This window comes from Oncorhynchus keta, chromosome 24, assembly GCF_023373465.1.
Source record: "Oncorhynchus keta strain PuntledgeMale-10-30-2019 chromosome 24, Oket_V2, whole genome shotgun sequence".
Lineage (NCBI taxonomy): Eukaryota > Metazoa > Chordata > Actinopteri > Salmoniformes > Salmonidae > Oncorhynchus > Oncorhynchus keta.
This window is the reverse complement of record NC_068444.1, coordinates 1,644,242-1,661,985: the sequence shown is the minus strand read 5'-3', so window position 1 is coordinate 1,661,985 and position 17,744 is coordinate 1,644,242. Positions and strand designations below refer to the sequence as shown.

At 47.4% G+C, this 17,744-nt stretch overlaps 1 protein-coding gene across 9 annotated transcripts in view; it reads left to right on the top strand.

The window, feature by feature from the left end:
- LOC127911283 (protein jagged-1b-like) overlaps positions 1–17,744 on the top strand; it is a 251,790-nt gene that overhangs the window by 60,921 nt on the left and 173,125 nt on the right. For all 9 annotated transcript variants that reach the window (XR_008077703.1, XR_008077707.1, XR_008077702.1 and 6 more), the window contains exons 6-7: positions 11,104–11,234; positions 17,148–17,267. Coding sequence is in view for 2 of the 9 variants with exons in the window: in XM_052477450.1 (XP_052333410.1) it covers positions 11,104–11,234; positions 17,148–17,267 (251 nt within the window). In the remaining 7 variants the exon portion in view is untranslated. The remainder of the gene's footprint in view (positions 1–11,103; positions 11,235–17,147; positions 17,268–17,744) is intronic.

Here is a 17,744-nt window from a genome sequence, read left to right as displayed (position 1 = left end):
GACACTTACTATGCAACCACCAGCTGACCACGTCTGAATTCTGACATGATTAGCTCATCTAGGTTTGTTGCAGTTATCTAGGTCTACATGAACTGCAGTAGACAGACACTTTAGCTCAATCAAACCATTTTGTTTTTGCAAGAAAACTGTTATAAGATCAGTCAGCCCTTGAATGACAGCTAGCATGCTAATGTTAGCTAGCAAGAGGTTTTTGCTATTCATATTGGTACATTATTGAAAGCTAACCTAGCGAGCTAGAGCTATATGCCATGGCAAACAAGGTAGGAATTAAGATAGCTTGTTATGCTAGCAACATTAGCAAAGCTAGCTAGCTGCACAGTCACATTGGCTACCTGGCAACATTAAATAATTTCTAAGTTCTAGAGGCACTGGAAATGCAATTCGAGCCAGCCCACCAGGGCCGGCCAGACAGCCCACCAGGGCCTGCCCACCAGGGCCATCCAGCCCACCAGGTCCGGCCAGACAGCCCACCAGGTCCGGCCAGATAGCCCACCAGGTCCGACCAGACAGCCCACCAGGGCCTGCCCACCAGGGCCATCCAGCCCACCAGGGCCAGCCCACCAGGTCCGGCCAGACAGCCCACCAGGTCCGGCCAGATAGCCCACCAGGTCCGGCAAGACAGCCCACCAGGGCCTGCCCACCAGGGCCATCCAGCCCACCAGGGCCAGCCCACCAGGTCCATCCAGCCCACCAGGGCCAGCCCACCAGGTCCGGCCAGACAGCCCACCAGGTCCGGCCAGACAGCCCACCAGGTCCGGCCAGACAGCCCACCAGGTCCGGCCAGACAGCCCACCAGGTCCGGCCAGATAGCCCACCAGGTCCGACCAGACAGACCACCAGGGCCTGCCCACCAGGGCCATCCAGCCCACCAGGGCCAGCCAGCCAGCCCACCAGGTCCGGCCAGACAGCCCACCAGGTCCGGCCAGACAGACCACCAGGGCCTGCCCACCAGGGCCATCCAGCCCACCAGGGCCAGCCAGCCAGCCCACCAGGTCCGGCCAGACAGCCCACCAGGTCCGACCAGACAGCCCACCAGGTCCGACCAGACAGCCCACCAGGTCCGGCCAGATAGCCCACCAGGTCCGACCAGACAGACCACCAGGGCCTGCCCACCAGGGCCATCCAGCCCACCAGGGCCAGCCAGCCAGCCCACCAGGTCCGGCCAGACAGCCCACCAGGTCCGGCCAGACAGACCACCAGGGCCTGCCCACCAGGGCCAGCCAGCCCACCAGGTCCGACCAGACAGACCACCAGGGCCTGCCCACCAGGGCCATCCAGCCCACCAGGTCCGACCAGACAGACCACCAGGGCCTGCCCACCACGGCCATCCAGCCCACCAGGGCCAGTCCAACCTGGGTTGACTTTAAAGTTCCAATGGAACCAAGGCTTTAGAGTGGAGGCGGGTGCAGACCTCTAACAGAGGTCTATGTTGTGACCTCACCAGGTTGTTTAGATGGACTCCGCCAGCCAGATAACTAGTCTAGGCAAACTGCAGCAAGCGCTCTTATTTACTCAAAGAGCTACTTTCCCACCGTAGGGAAATGCATGACCGCCGCACACAGCAGGCAGGAACACAGACACAAACATAGTCTAGTGCTTTCCAGCTGAATGGCTGTAGGCAGGTGCTTTCCTTTGCTGGCTACAAGCCCTGCTGTCAGGCAGGCCAGCAACATCTGTTGGGAACCCCTGGGGTTGAAATCATGCTGTGGCCTTCTTTACATTTCACAATTCTTATTGAGTCATCCTCAATGTTGTTTCCCTTACATTTTGTTTTGTTTTGCGCCAAATGTTGTGATATTGAGGAGTGACACTTTCATCGACGTTATCTAATCTATTGATGTGCCCTGCTCTATGGATGAATGATACTGTACAGTGAAAACAATGTAAGCTACAGCCAAAATCATTTAGGTTAGGCTAAAGACCAGTATCCTCTCGCATTGGAAATGGACTCTTTCAGAAGCACAGTCCCTCTGCAGTTTGGCGAGAGGATGTTCTTCAGCAGAAATGGGAAGCGAGCAGAGCAGAGGCCAGGTGTTACATATAATATAATAATAATAATATATGCCATTTAGCAGACGCTTTTATCCAAAGCGACTTACAGTCATGTGTGCATACATTCTACGTATGGGTGGTCCCGGGGATCGAACCCACTACCCTGGCGTTACAAGCGCCATGCTCTACCAACTGAGCTACAGAAGGACATGTGATTGTTAAACTGCTGAGAAATGACGGGGACTGAAAGTGTAACTGAGTCCAAATCAAAAATACTAGCCGTGTGTAGTACTTTGGCTGGAAGGACTGAGGGCCTTGTTAACAGTTTGGCTGGAAGGACTGAGGGCCTTGTTAACAGTTTGGCTGGAAGGACTGAGGGCCTTGTTAACAGTTTGGCTGGAAGGACTGAGGGCCTTGTTAACAGAAGGGCTGGAAGGACTGAGGGCCTTGTTAACAGAAGGGCTGTGGTCCCACTGTGGAATCCTCTTGTTTCTACTCTGTTTGTCCAAGAGTAGATACATGATGTGAATAGCTTCTTTAATCACAGAGAGAGGTTGACTTAACCACCATCATTATTTTTACAGTCTGTTTCTCTCTCCGCTAATCACATCTCCCGACTCGCTCGTCCCTCGTGGGTTGTGTGTGTTAGTGATGCTCGGGTCAGATGTTTGTTCACCCGCCCGCCCGCAATTACGAATAACCATCCACAACCGCCTTCCTGTGATAGTGACAATCTGTTGCCCGGATCCGACCCGAGCCTGTTCTGTTCTGTACTGTTCTGGCCCTCCCTTCTATAACATTAGAACAAATCTTCATAGTACTGGGTTTATTATAGATCCCCATTAGTTACTGTCAAGGCAGCAGCTACTCTTCCCGGGTTTATTATGGATCCCCATTAGTTCCTGCCAAGGCAGCAGCTACTCTTCCTGGGAGTTTATTATGGATCCCCATTAGTTCCTGCTAAGGCAGCAGCTACTCTTCCTGGGGTTTATTATTTATTATTTATTATAGTGATGTATTGGAGATTACAGCTACTGCCATTATGAACAGTGATGTATTGGAGATTACAGCTACTGCCATTACGAACAGTGATGTATTGGAGATTACAGCTACTGCCATTACGAACAGTGATGTATTGGAGATTACAGCTACTGCCATTACGAACAGTGATGTATTGGAGATTACAGCTACTGCCATTACGAACAGTGATGTACTGGAGATTACAGCTACTGCCATTACGAACAGTGATGTATTGGAGATTACAGCTACTGCCATTACGAACAGTGATGTATTGGAGATTACAGCTACTGCCATTATGAACAGTGATGTATTGGAGATTACAGCTACTGCCATTACGAACAGTGATGTATTGGAGATTACAGCTACTGCCATTACGAACAGTGATGTATTGGAGATTACAGCTACTGCCATTACGAACAGTGATGTATTGGAGATTACAGCTACTGCCATTACGAACAGTGATGTACTGGAGATTACAGCTACTGCCATTACGAACAGTGATGTATTGGAGATTACAGCTACTGCCATTACGAACAGTGATGTATTGGAGATTACAGCTACTGCCATTACGAACAGTGATGTATTGGAGATTACAGCTACTGCCATTACGAACAGTGATGTATTGGAGATTACAGCTACTGCCATTACGAACAGTGATGTATTGGAGATTACAGCTACTGCCATTACGAACAGTGATGTATTGGAGATTACAGCTACTGCCATTATGAACAGTGATTTGTATTTCTATTTATTATGGATCTCAGCAGCTACTCTTCCTGGGGTCCGGCAAAATTAAGGCAGTTCTACAATTTTAAATACAACAGACTTCACAACAGATTAACTGTGTGCCCTCATGCCACTACTGTATTACCACATATCTACAACACAAAATCTGTGTGTGTAGTGCCTATGTTATTATATGTGCGTATTTTTGTGTCTCTTTGTTGTTACTGATGAAAGTCATGGCACTTTGCCCCTTTTTTGGTTCATTGTGTGCTGTCTATATATCATGTATAGCTGGTGTTCATCTATGGCCGGGCTCTCCAACCCTCTTCCTGGAGAACTGCCCTCCTGTGAGTTTTCTCTCCAGTTTATCAACCAGGTAATTATTAGAATCAGGTGTGTTAGATTAGGGTTGGAGTGAAAACCTCCAGGAGGGTATCTCTACAGGAACAGGGTTGGAGTTAAAACCTACAGGAGGGTTTCTCTCCAGGAACAGGGTTGGAGTTAAAACCTACAGGAGGGTATCTCTCCAGGAACAGGGTTGGAGTTAAAACCTACAGGAGGGTATCTCTCCAGGAACAGGGTTGGAGTGAAAACCTACAGGAGGGTCTCTCTCCAGGAACAGGGTTGGAGTGAAAACCTACAGGAGGGTCTCTCTCTAGGAACAGGGTTGGAGTTAAAACCTACAGGAGGGTCTCTCTCCAGGAACAGGGTTAGAGTTAAAACCTACAGGAGGGTCTCTCTCCAAGAACAGGGTTGGAGTTAAAACCTACAGGAGGGTCTCTCTCCAGGAACAGGGTTAAAACCTACAGGAGGGTCTCTCTCCAGGAACAGGGTTGGAGTTAAAACCTACAGGAGGGTCTCTCTCCAGGAACAGGGTTAGAGTTAAAACCTACAGGAGGGTCTCTCTCCAAGAACAGGGTTGGAGTTAAAACCTACAGGAGGGTCTCTCTCCAGGAACAGGGTTAAAACCTACAGGAGGGTCTCTCTCCAGGAACAGAGTTGGAGTTAAAACCTACAGGAGGGTCTCTCTCCAGGAACAGGGTTGGAGTTAAAACCTACAGGAGGGTCTCTCTCCAGGAACAGGGTTAGAGTTAAAACCTACAGGAGGGTCTCTCTCCAAGAACAGGGTTGGAGTTAAAACCTACAGGAGGGTCTCTCTCCAGGAACAGAGTTGGAGTTAAAACCTACAGGAGGGTCTCTCTCCAGGAACAGGGTTGGAGTTAAAACCTACAGGAGGGTCTCTCTCCAGGAACAGGGTTGGAGTTAAAACCTACAGGAGGGTCTCTCTCTAGGAACAGGGTTGGAGTTAAAACCTACAGGAGGGTCTCTCTCCAGGAACAGGGTTGGAGTTAAAACCTACAGGAGGGTCTCTCTCCAGGAACAGGGTTGGAGTTAAAACCTACAGGAGGGTCTCTCTCCAGGAACAGGGTTGGAGTTAAAACCTACAGGAGGGTATCTCTCCAGGAACAGGGTTAAAACCTACAGGAGGGTATCTCTCCAGGAACAGGGTTGAAACCTACAGGAGGGTATCTCTCCAGGAACAGGGTTAAAACCTACAGGAGGGTATCTCTCCAGGAACAGGGTTAAAACCTACAGGAGGGTCTCTCTCCAGGAACAGGGTTAAAACCTACAGGAGGGTCTCTCTCCAGGAACAGGGTTAAAACCTACAGGAGGGTCTCTCTCCAGGGAACAGGGTTGACGAGCCGTGCTCTATGATGTACTATCTAGAACAACGACATCGGCGTACAGGATGTACAGGATGAGCAGGCAGAGTGATGGTCCTACCACAGAAGGGTAGTCTTACTACTGCCAAACCATGTCTGTGCCGTGAGGACAGACGGAGAGACAGTCTGTCCACATAATGCTAATTTTAGCCTTGCTAACGGTCCCCCTGGGAACCAGCTGTAATTTTGGTTTTGTGTTGGTTCACACTAAATACTTCTGTGTGTTTCCCACGCATTGTTGAAAATGCTCTGACACAAACATCAGTGTGTGTGTGTGTGTGTGTGTGTGTGTGTGTGTGTGTGTGTGTGTGTGTGTGTGTGTGTGTGTGTGTGTGTGTGTGTGTGTATGTGGTTTGTTAGGTTACAGCCTTATTCTCAAACAAATTCTCATCAATTTACACACAATACCCAATGATGACAAAGCAAAAACAGGTTTTTAATTTATTAAAATAAAACAGAAATATCACATTTACAAACCATTAGAAATAATGAAGACATCAAAACTATGAAATAACACTTATGGAATCATGTAGTAATCAAAAAAGTGTTAAACAAATCAAAATATATTTTGTATTTGAGATTCTTCAAAGTAGCCACCCTTTGCCTTGATGACAGCTTTGCACATTCTTGGTATTCTCTCAACCAGCTTCATGAGTCTGGGCCACTCAATGATATCCTGAAGCCACTCATTACCTTGTCAGCTCGGGACTTCGATCTTGCAACCTTTCGGTTACAAGTCCAACGCTCTAACCACTAGGCTAACTGCTGCCCTGTGTGCTTAGGGTCATTGTTGGTGAACCCCAGTCTGAGGTCCTGAGAACTCTGGAGCAGGTTTTCATCAAGGATCTCTCTGTACTTTGCTCCTTTCATTTTTGCCTCAATCCTGACTATTCTCCCAGTCCCTGCCACTGAAAAACATCCCCACAGCATGATGCTGCCACCACCATGCTTCACCGTAGGGATGGTACCAGGGATGGTTTCATCCAGATGTGACACTTGGCATTCAGGACAAAGAGTTGAATCTTGTTTTCATCAGACCAGATAATCTTGTTTCTCATTATCAGACTCTTTAAATGCTTTTTGTCAAACTCCAAGTGGGCTGTCATGTGCCTTTTACTGAGGAGTGGCTTCCGTCTGCCAACTACCATTAAGGCCTGATTGGTGGAGTGCTGCAGAGATGATTGTCCTTCTGGAAGGTTCTTCCATCTCCACAGAGAACTCTGGAGCTCTGTCAGAGTGACCATTGGGTTCTTGGTCACCTCCCTGACCAAGGCCCTTCTCCCCCGATTGCTCAGTTTGGCCGGGCGGCCAGCTCTAGGAAGAGTTCAAAACTTCTTCCGTTTATAATGATGGTGTGTTCCTGGGGACCTTCAATGCTGCAGACATTTTTTGATACCCTTCCTCAGATCTGTGACTCGACACAATCCTGTCTCGGAGCTCTACAGACAATTCCTTCGACCTCATGGCTTGGTTTTTGCTCTGACATGCACTGTCAACTGTGGGATCTTATACAGACAAGTGTGTGCCTTTCCAAATCATGTCCAATCAATTAAATTTACCACATGTGGACTCCAATCAAGTTGTAGAAACATCTCAACAATGGAAACAGGATGTACAATCACACACCTGAGCTTAATTTCAAGTCTCATAGCGAAGGGTTTGAATACTTATGTAAATAAGGTTTTTCAAGTTGATTTTTTTGCCCCCCAAAAATTGAACCCGTATTTGCTTTTGTCATTATGGTGTAGCGTGAAAGTCAAGGGGTTTGAATACTTTCTCAATGCACTGTATAGGGCCCCATGTGTCAGATATACACACCACACACACACAGAGATAGAGACAGAGATTTAGATACCTTAACTACCTGTGTGTGTCTCGGGTGTCTTACGTCTTGTTTGTGTGTGTGTCGGGCATTTCTAAGATTTGAAGATATTGGGGGCTTAGCCCAAAGCCTGTAGTCTTTCCTTCCCCCGGGGGAAAAAAAGAAAAGAACTTGGTGCACTTTGAGATGAACGTTGAGAGATCACAACATTGAGAGATCAGAACGTTGAGAGATTAGAATGTTGAGAGATTAGACCGTTGAGAGATTAGAACGTTGAGAGATTAGAATGTTGAGAGATCACAACATTGAGAGATCAGAACGTTGAGAGATCAGAACGTTGAGAGATTAGACCGTTGAGAGATTAGAACATTCAGAGATTAGAACATTCAGAGATTAGAACATTCAGAGATTAGAACATTCAGAGATTAGAACATTCAGAGATTAGAATGTTGAGAGATTAGAACATTCAGAGATTAGAACATTCAGAGATTAGAACTTTGAGAGATTAGAACGTTGAGAGATTAGAACATTCAGAGATAAGAACGTTGAGAGATTAGAATGTTGAGAGATTACACTGTTGAGAGATTAGAACATTCAGAGATTAGAACGTTGAGAGATTAGAACATTGAGAGATCAAATTTATATATATATAGCCCTTCTTACATCAGCTGATATCTCAAAGTGCTGTACAGAAACCCAGCCTAAAACCCCAAACAGCAAGCAATGCAGGTGTAGAAGCACGGTGGCTAGGAAAACTCCCTAGAAAAGCCAAAACCTAGGCAGAAACCTAGAGAGGAACCAGGCTATGAGGGGTGGCCAGTCCTCTTCTGGCTGTGCCGGGTGGAGATTATAACAGAACATGGACAAGATGTTCAAATGTTCATAAATGACCAGCAGGGTCAAATAATAATAATCACAGTAGTTGTCAAGGGTGCAGCAAGTCAGCACCTCAGGAGTAAATGTCAGTCGGCTTTTCATAGCCGATCATTAAGAGTAGCTCTACCTCTCCTGCTGTCTCTAGAGAGTTGAAAACAGCAGGTCAGGGACAGGTAGCACGTCAGGTGAACAGATCAGGATTCCATAGCCGCAGGCAGAACAGTTGAAACTGCAGTAGCAGCAAGGCCCTGGTGGACTGGGGATAGCAAGGAGTCATCATGCCAAGTAGTTCTGAGGCATGGTCCTAGGGCTCAGGTCCCCCGAGAGAAAGAAAGAGAATTAGAGAGTGCATACTTATATTCAAACAGGACACCGGATAAGACAGGAGAAGACAAGTACTCCAGATATAACAGACTGACCCTAGCCCCCCAGGAGGAAGACAGGAGGAGTCAGGAGACACTGTGGCCCCATCCGATGATACCCCGACAGGGCCAAACAGGCAGGATATAACCCCACCCACTTTGCCAAAGCACAGCGCCCACACAACTAGAGGGATATCTTCAACCACCAACTTACCATCCTGAGATAAGGCCGAGTATAGCCCACAAGGATCTCCGCCACGGCACAACCCAAGGGGGGGCGCCAACCCAGGCAGGAAGATCACATCAGTGACTCAACCCACTCAAGTGACTTACCCCTTCCAGGGACGGCATGGAAGAGCACCAGTAAACCAGTGACTCAGCCCCTGTAATAGGGGAGAGGCAGAGAATCCCAGTGGAGAGAGGGGAACCGGCCAGGCAGAGACAGCAAAGGCGGTTCGTTGCTCCAGAGCCTTTCCGTTCACCTTCACACTCCTGGGCCAGACTACACTCAATCATATGACCTACTGAAGAGATTCATCTTCAGTAAAGACTTAAAGGTTGAGACCGAGTCTGCGTCTCTCACATGGGTAGGCAGACCATTCCATAAAAATGGAGCTCTATAGGAGAAACCCCTGCCTCCAGCTGTTTGCTTAGAAATTCTAGGGACACTTAGGAGGCCTGTGTCTTGTGCCCGTAGCAGGACCAAATCGGAAAGATAGGTAGGAGCAAGCCCATGTAAAACCTCGAAATCAGCCCTTGCCTTAAAAGGAGGCCAGTGTCGGGAGGCTAGCACTGGAGTAATATGATCACATATTTTGGTTCTAGTCAGGATTCTAGCAGCCGTATTTAGCACTAACTGAAGTTTATTTAGTGCTTTATCCGGGTAGCCAGAATGTAGAGCATTGCTGTAGTCTAACCTAGAAGTAACAAAATCATGGATTATTTTTTCTGCGTCATGTTTGGACAGAAAGTTTCAGATTTTTTGCAATGTTATGTAGATAGAAAAAAGCTGTCCTTTGAACAGTATTGATATGTTCGTCAAGAGAGAGATCAGGGTCCAGAGTAACGCCGAGGTCCTTCACAGTTTCATTTTGAGACAACTGTGCAACCATCAAGATCTCTTTGTTTCTTGGGTCCTAGAACAAGCATCTCTGTTTTGTCCGAGTTTAAAAGTAGAAAGTTTGCAGCCATCCACTTCCTTATGTCTGAAACACATGCTTCTAGCGAGGGCAATTTTGGGGCTTCACCATGTTTCATTGAAATGTACAGCTGTGTAGCAGTGAAAATTAACGTTTTTTCGAATGACATCCCCAAGAGGTAAAATAAATTGTAAATATATTGTGAAAACAATCGTGGTCCTAAAACGGAACTTTGAGGAATACCGACATTTACAGTTGATTTGTCAGAGGACAAACCATTCACAGAGACAAACTGATATCTTTTCGACAGATAAGATCTAAACCAGGCCAGAACTTGTCCGTGTAGAACAATTTGGGTTTCCAATCTCTCCAAAAGAATGTGGTGATCGATGGTATCAAAAGCAGCACTAAGGTCTAGGAGCACGAGGACAGATGCAGAGCCTCGGTCTGACACAATTAAAAGGTAATTTTACCACCTTCACAAGTGCAGTCTTAGATCAGAACGTTGAGAGATCAGAACGTTGAGAGATCTGAACGTTGAGAGATCAGAACGTTGAGAGATCTGAACGTTGAGAGATCTGAACGTTGAGAGATCAGAACGTTGAGAGATCTGAACGTTGAGAGATCAGAACGTTGAGAGATCTGAACGTTGAGAGATCAGAACGTTGAGAGATCAGAACGTTGAGAGATCTGAACGTTGAGAGATCTGAACGTTGAGAGATCAGAACGTTGAGAGATCAGAACGTTGAGAGATCAGAACGTTGAGAAATCTATCTATCTGGACTCTAGAGCACATACTGTACATCTACAGTGTATTGCCAAAAACCTACATACAACTCAATAGGCTCCGACCTGCCTGAGACAAACTGATTAAAGAACCCCATAGTACCAAAGCGCTCTTTCGTGTGCACTTTGACGCTCGTTTTCTCTTTCACTCCCTCGCTCTTTCTCTTTTTCTGTCCCACACACGTTATTAAATCAGTTTATTACAAACTGCTCTCATGTATAAAACAAACTTGGTTTTATTTTAGTCCTGCCTCTCCCGTCTACTCATTGGTTTTTAGGAGAATACTAACCCACATGGGTGTTTGAAAGATGAACCTAGGTCCACAGTCCAGAATAATGATGATGATGGAAACTCCTGTGAGACTGAAAACCATCTAAAGAAGAGGTGTGAAAATCATTCCACAGAGGGCCTGGCGTCTGCAGGTTTTTGGTTTTTCCTTTAATTAAGACCTAGGCAACCAGGTGAGGGAGGTTCTTTACTAATTAGTGACCTTTTAAATAATCAATCAAGTATAAGGGTGGTGCGAAAAGCCCCACTCCCAGCCCTCTGTGGAATGAGTTGGACACCTGATCTAAAGGTTTAGGGCTCAATCCCCAAGGCCTAGTGACACCACTGGTGTGTGTGTGTTTTCCAGGTGTCTGTATGGCTGGCAGGGGCAGTACTGTGACCAGTGTAATCCTCACCCTGGCTGTATCCATGGAACCTGTGTTGAACCATGGCAGTGTCTGTGTGATACCAACTGGGGAGGACATCTCTGTGACAAAGGTACACTTTATTCCTCTGCTGTCTCTTGTTCATACACCTCCCTTCCTCAGACATAGCCGGCCTGTTTTGCAGTGTCCCTCCAATGTTTTCTTTGTCAAATGTTGTTTTACTGAGTGACACTTTTCTCTCTACAGTACAGTTGGAATGAAACTATTCTCTTAAATACTTCACTTGTCACCATTACTCATAGTGCCACCATTACTCCTAGTGCAACCATTACTCATAGTGCAACCATTACTCATAGTGCCACCATTACTCATAGTGCCACCATTACTCCTAGTGCAACCATTACTCATAGTGCAACCATTACTCATAGTGCCACCATTACTCATAGTGCCACCATTACTCATAGTGCCACCATTACTCCTAGTGCAACCATTACTCATAGTGCAACCATTACTCATAGTGCCACCATTACTCATAGTGCCACCATTACTCATAGTGCCACCATTACTCATAGTGCAACCATTACTCATAGTGCAACCATTACTCATAGTGCAACCATTACTCATAGTGCCACCATTACTCATAGTGCCACCATTACTCATAGTGCCACCATTACTCATAGTGCCACCATTACTCATAGTGCCACCATTACTCCTAGTGCAACCATTACTCATAGTGCAACCATTACTCATAGTGCCACCATTACTCATAGTGCCACCATTACTCATAGTGCCACCATTACTCATAGTGCAACCATTACTCATAGTGCAACCATTACTCATAGTGCCACCATTACTCATAGTGCCACCATTACTCATAGTGCCACCATTACTCATAGTGCAACCATTACTCATAGTGCAACCATTACTCATAGTGCAACCATTACTCATAGTGCCACCATTACTCATAGTGCCACCATTACTCATAGTGCCACCATTACTCATAGTGCCACCATTACTCATAGTGCCACCATTACTCATAGTGCCACCATTACTCCTAGTGCAACCATTACTCATAGTGCAACCATTACTCATAGTGCCACCATTACTCATAGTGCCACCATTACTCATAGTGCCACCATTACTCATAGTGCCACCATTACTCATAGTGCCACCATTACTCATAGTGCCACCATTACTCATAGTGCAACCATTACTCATAGTGCAACCATTACTCATAGTGCCACCATTACTCATAGTGCCACCATTAATCATAATGGCACCATTACTCATAATGGCACCATTACTTATAATGGCACCATTACTCATAGTGCCACCATTACTCATAGTGCCACCATTACTCATAGTGCCACCATTACTCATAGTGCCACCATTAATCATAATGGCACCATTACTCATAGTGCCACCGTTACTCATAGTGCCACCGTTACTCATAGTGCCACCGTTACTCATAGTGCCACCATTACTCATAGTGCCACCATTACTCATAGTGCCACCGTTACTCATAGTGCCACCATTACTCACAGTGCCACCATTACTCAGAATGGCACCATTACTCATAGTGCCACCGTTACTCATAGTGCCACCATTACTCACAGTGCCACCATTACTCAGAATGGCACCATTACTCATAGTGCCACCATTACTCATAGTGCAACCATTACTCATAGTGCCACCATTACTCATAGTGCCACCATTACTCATAGTGCCACCATTACTCATAGTGCCACCATTACTCATAGTGCAACCATTACTCATAGTGCAACCATTACTCATAGTGCCACCATTACTCATAGTGCCACCATTAATCATAATGGCACCATTACTCATAATGGCACCATTACTTATAATGGCACCATTACTCATAGTGCCACCATTACTCATAGTTCCACTGTTACTCATAGTGCAACCATTACTCATAGTGGCACCATTACACAGTGCCACCATTACTCACAGTGCCACCGTTACTCATAGTGCCACCATTACTCATAGTGCCACCATTACTCATAGTGCCACCGTTACTCATAGTGCCACCATTACTCATAGTGCCACCATTACTCATAGTGCCACCATTACTCATAGTGCCACCATTACTCATAGTGCCACCGTTACTCATAGTGCCACCATTACTCACAGTGCCACCATTACTCAGAATGGCACCATTACTCATAGTGCCACCGTTACTCATAGTGCCACCATTACTCACAGTGCCACCATTACTCAGAATGGCACCATTACTCATAGTGCCACCGTTACTCATAGTGCCACCATTACTCATAGTGCCACCGTTACTCATAGTGCCACCGTTACTCATAGTGCCACCATTACTCATAGTGCCACCATTACTCATAGTGCCACCATTACTTATAATGCCACCATTACTCATAGTGCCACCGTTACTCATAGTGCCACCATTACTCACAGTGCCACCGTTACTCACAGTGCCACCGTTACTCACAGTGCCACCATTACTCACAGTGCCACCATTACTCATAGTGCCACCATTACTCATAGTGCCACCATTACTCACAGTGCCACCATTACTCACAGTGCCACCATTACTCAGAATGGCACCATTGCTCATAGTGCAACCATTACTCATAGTGTCACCATTACATAATGCCACCATTACTCATAATGCCACCATTACTCATAGTGCCATCATTACTCATAATGGAACCATTATGCATAGTGCCACCATTACTCATAATGCCACCATTACTCATAGTGCCACCATTACTCATAATGGCACCATTACTCATAGTGCCACCATTACTCACAATGGCACAATTACTGATAGTGCAACCATTACTCATAGTGTCACCATTACATAATGCCCCCATTACTCATAGTGTCACCATTACATAATGCCACCATTACTCATAGTTCCACCACTACTCATAATGGCACCATTACTCATAATGGCACCATTACTCATAGTGCAACCATTACTCATAGTGTCACCATTACATAATGCCAACATTACTCATAGTGCCACCACTACTCATAGTGCAACCATTACTCATAATGACACCATTACTCATAGTGCAACCATTACTCATAGTGTCACCATTACATAATGCCACCATTACTCATAGTGTCACCATTACATAATGCCACCATTACTCATAGTGCAACCATTACTCATAGTGTCACCATTACATAATGCCACCATTACTCATAGTGCAACCATTACTCATAGTGTCACCATTACATAATGCCACCATTACTCATAGTGCAACCATTACTCATAGTGTCACCATTACATAATGCCACCATTACTCATAGTGCAACCATTACTCATAGTGCAACCATTACTCATAGTGCAACCATTACTCATAGTGTCACCATTACATAATGCTACCATTACTCATAGTGCAACCATTACTCATAGTGTCACCATTACATAATGCCACCATTACTCATAGTGCCACCATTACTCATAATGGCACCATTACTCATAGTGCAACCATTACTCATAGTGTCACCATTACATAATGCCACCATTACTCATAGTGCAACCATTACTCATAGTGTCACCATTACATAATGCCACCATTACTCATAGTGCCACCATTACTCATAATGGCACCATTACTCATAGTGCAACCATTACTCATAGTGTCACCATTACATAATGGCACCATTACTCATAGTGCAACCATTACTCATAGTGTCACCATTACATAATGCCACCATTACTCATAGTGCCACCATTACTCATAATGGCACCATTACTCATAGTGCAACCATTACTCATAGTGTCACCATTACATAATGCCACCATTACTCATAATGCCACCATTACATAATGCCACCATTACTCATAGTGTCACCATTACATAATGCCACCATTACTCATAGTGTCACCATTACATAATGCCACCATTACTCATAGTGCCACCATTACTCATCGTGCCACCATTACTCAGAATGGCACCATTACTCATAGTGCCACCATTACTCATAGTGCCACCATTACTCATAATGGCACCATTACTCATAGTGCAACCATTACTCATAGTGTCACCATTACATAATGCCACCATTACTCATAGTGCCACCATTACTCATAATGCCACCATTACTCATACTGGCACCATTACTCATAATGCCACCATTACTCAGAATGGCACCATTACTCATAGTGCCACCATTACTCATAGTGCCACCATTACTCATAATGGCACCATTACTCATAGTGCAACCATTACTCATAATGCCACCATTACTCATAGTGCCACCATTACATAATGCCACCATTACTCATAATGCCACCATTACTCATAGTGCCACCATTACTCATAGTACCACCATTACTCATAGTGCCACCATTACTCATAGTGCCACCATTACTCATACTGGCACCTAATGGCACCATGGTGAATATGCGTGTGCTGCTTTTTCCACCAGTGCTATCTCTAAGTCCTTCTCTTTTCCTCTGTCTTTCTCCATCCATCCATCCCTCTCTCTCTCCTCCCCCACTCTCTCCTCCCCCACTCTCTCCTCCCCTCTCTCCTCCCCCACTCTCTCCCTCCCCTCTCTCTCTCCTCCCACCACTCTCTCCTCCCTCTCTCTCTCCTCCCCCCACTCTCTCCTCTCCCCCCCACTCTCTCCTCCCCCTCTCCTCCCCCCTCTCTCTCCTCCCCCTCTCTCTCTCCTCTCCCCACTCTCTCCTCCCCCTCTCTCTCTCCTCCCCCACTCTCTCCTCCCCTCTCTCTCTCCTCCCACCACTCTCTCCTCCCCTCTCTCTCTCCTCTCCCCACTCTCTCCTCCCCTCTCTCTCTCTCCTCTCCCCACTCTCTCCTCCCCTCTCTCTCTCCTCCCACCACTCTCTCCTCCCCTCTCTCTCTCCTCTCCCCTCTCTCTCCTCTCCCCACTCTCTCTCCCCTCTCTCTCTCCTCCCACCCCTCTCTCCTCCCCTCTCTCTCCTCCCACCACTCTCTCCCTCCCCTCTCTCTCTCCTCTCCCCACTCTCTCCTCCCCTCTCTCTCTCCTCCCACCACTCTCTCCTCCCCTCTCTCTCTCCCCTCCCCACTCTCTCCTCCCCCTCTCTCTCTCTCCTCTCCCCACTCTCTCCTCCCCTCTCTCTCTCCTCCCACCACTCTCTCTCTCCTCCCCTCTCTCTCTCCTCTCCCCACTCTCTCCTCCCCCCTCTCTCTCTCTCCTCTCCCCACTCTCTCCTCCCCTCTCTCTCTCTCCTCTCCCCACTCTCTCCTCCCCTCTCTCTCTCCTCTCCCCACTCTCTCCTCCCCTCTCTCTCTCTCCTCCCACCACTCTCTCCTCTCTCCTCTCCCCACTCTCTCCCTCCCCTCTCTCTCTCCTCTCCCCACTCTCTCCTCCCCTCTCTCTCTCCTCTCCCCCCTCTCTCCTCCCCTCTCTCTCTGCTCTCCCCACTCTCTCTCCTCCCCTCTCTCTCTCCTCTCCCCACTCTCTCCTCCCCTCTCTCTCTCTCCTCCCACCACTCTCTCCTCCCCTCTCTCTCTCCTCTCCCCACTCTCTCCTCCCCTCTCTCTCTCTCCTCCCACCACTCTCTCCTCCCCTCTCTCTCTCCTCTCCCCACTCTCTCCTCCCCTCTCTCTCTCCTCCCCCTCTCTCTCTCCTCCCCTCTCTCTCTCTCCTCTCCCCACTCTCTCCTCCCACCACTCTCTCCTCCCACCACTCTCTCCTCCCCTCTCTCTCTCCTCTCCCCACTCTCTCCTCCCCTCTCTCTCTCCTCCCCCCCACTCTCTCCTCCCCTCTCTCTCTCCTCTCCCCACTCTCTCCTCCCCTCTCTCTCTCTCCTCCCACCCCTCTCTCCTCCCCTCTCTCTCTCCTCTCCCCACTCTCTCCTCCCCTCTCTCTCTCCTCTCCCCACTCTCTCCTCCCCTCTCTCTCTCCTCTCCCCACTCTCTCCTCCCTCTCTCTCTCTCCTCCCACCACTCTCTCCTCCCCTCTCTCTCTCCTCTCCCCACTCTCTCCTCCCCTCTCTCTCTCCTCTCCCCACTCTCTCCTCCCCCTCTCTCAGATCTGAACTTCTGTGGGACCAAACAGCCATGTCTGAACGGAGGATCCTGCAGCAACACGGGACCTGACAAATACCAGTGTTCCTGTGTTGAGGGCTACTCTGGAGTCAACTGTGAGAGGGGTAGGTAGTTCCTGTGAGAGGGGTAGGTAGTTCCTGTGAGAGGGGTAGGTAGTTACTGTGAGAGGGGTAGGTAGTTCCTGTGAGAGGGGTAGGTAGTTACTGTGAGAGGGGTAGGTAGTTACTGTGAGAGGGGTAGGTAGTTCCTGTGTTGAGGGCTACTCTGGAGTCAACTGTGTGAGGGGTAGGTAGTTACTGTGTTGAGGGCTACTCTGGAGTCAACTGTGAGAGGGGTAGGTAGTTACTGTGTTGAGGGCTACTCTGGAGTCAACTGTGAGAGGGGTAGGTAGTTCCTGTGTTGAGGGCTACTCTGGAGTCAACTGTGAGAGGGGTAGGTAGTTCCTGTGTTGAGGGCTACTCTGGAGTCAACTGTGAGAGGGGTAGGTAGTTCCTGTGTTGAGGGCTACTCTGGAGTCAACTGTGTGAGGGGTAGGTAGTTACTGTGTTGAGGGCTACTCTGGAGTCAACTGTGAGAGGGGT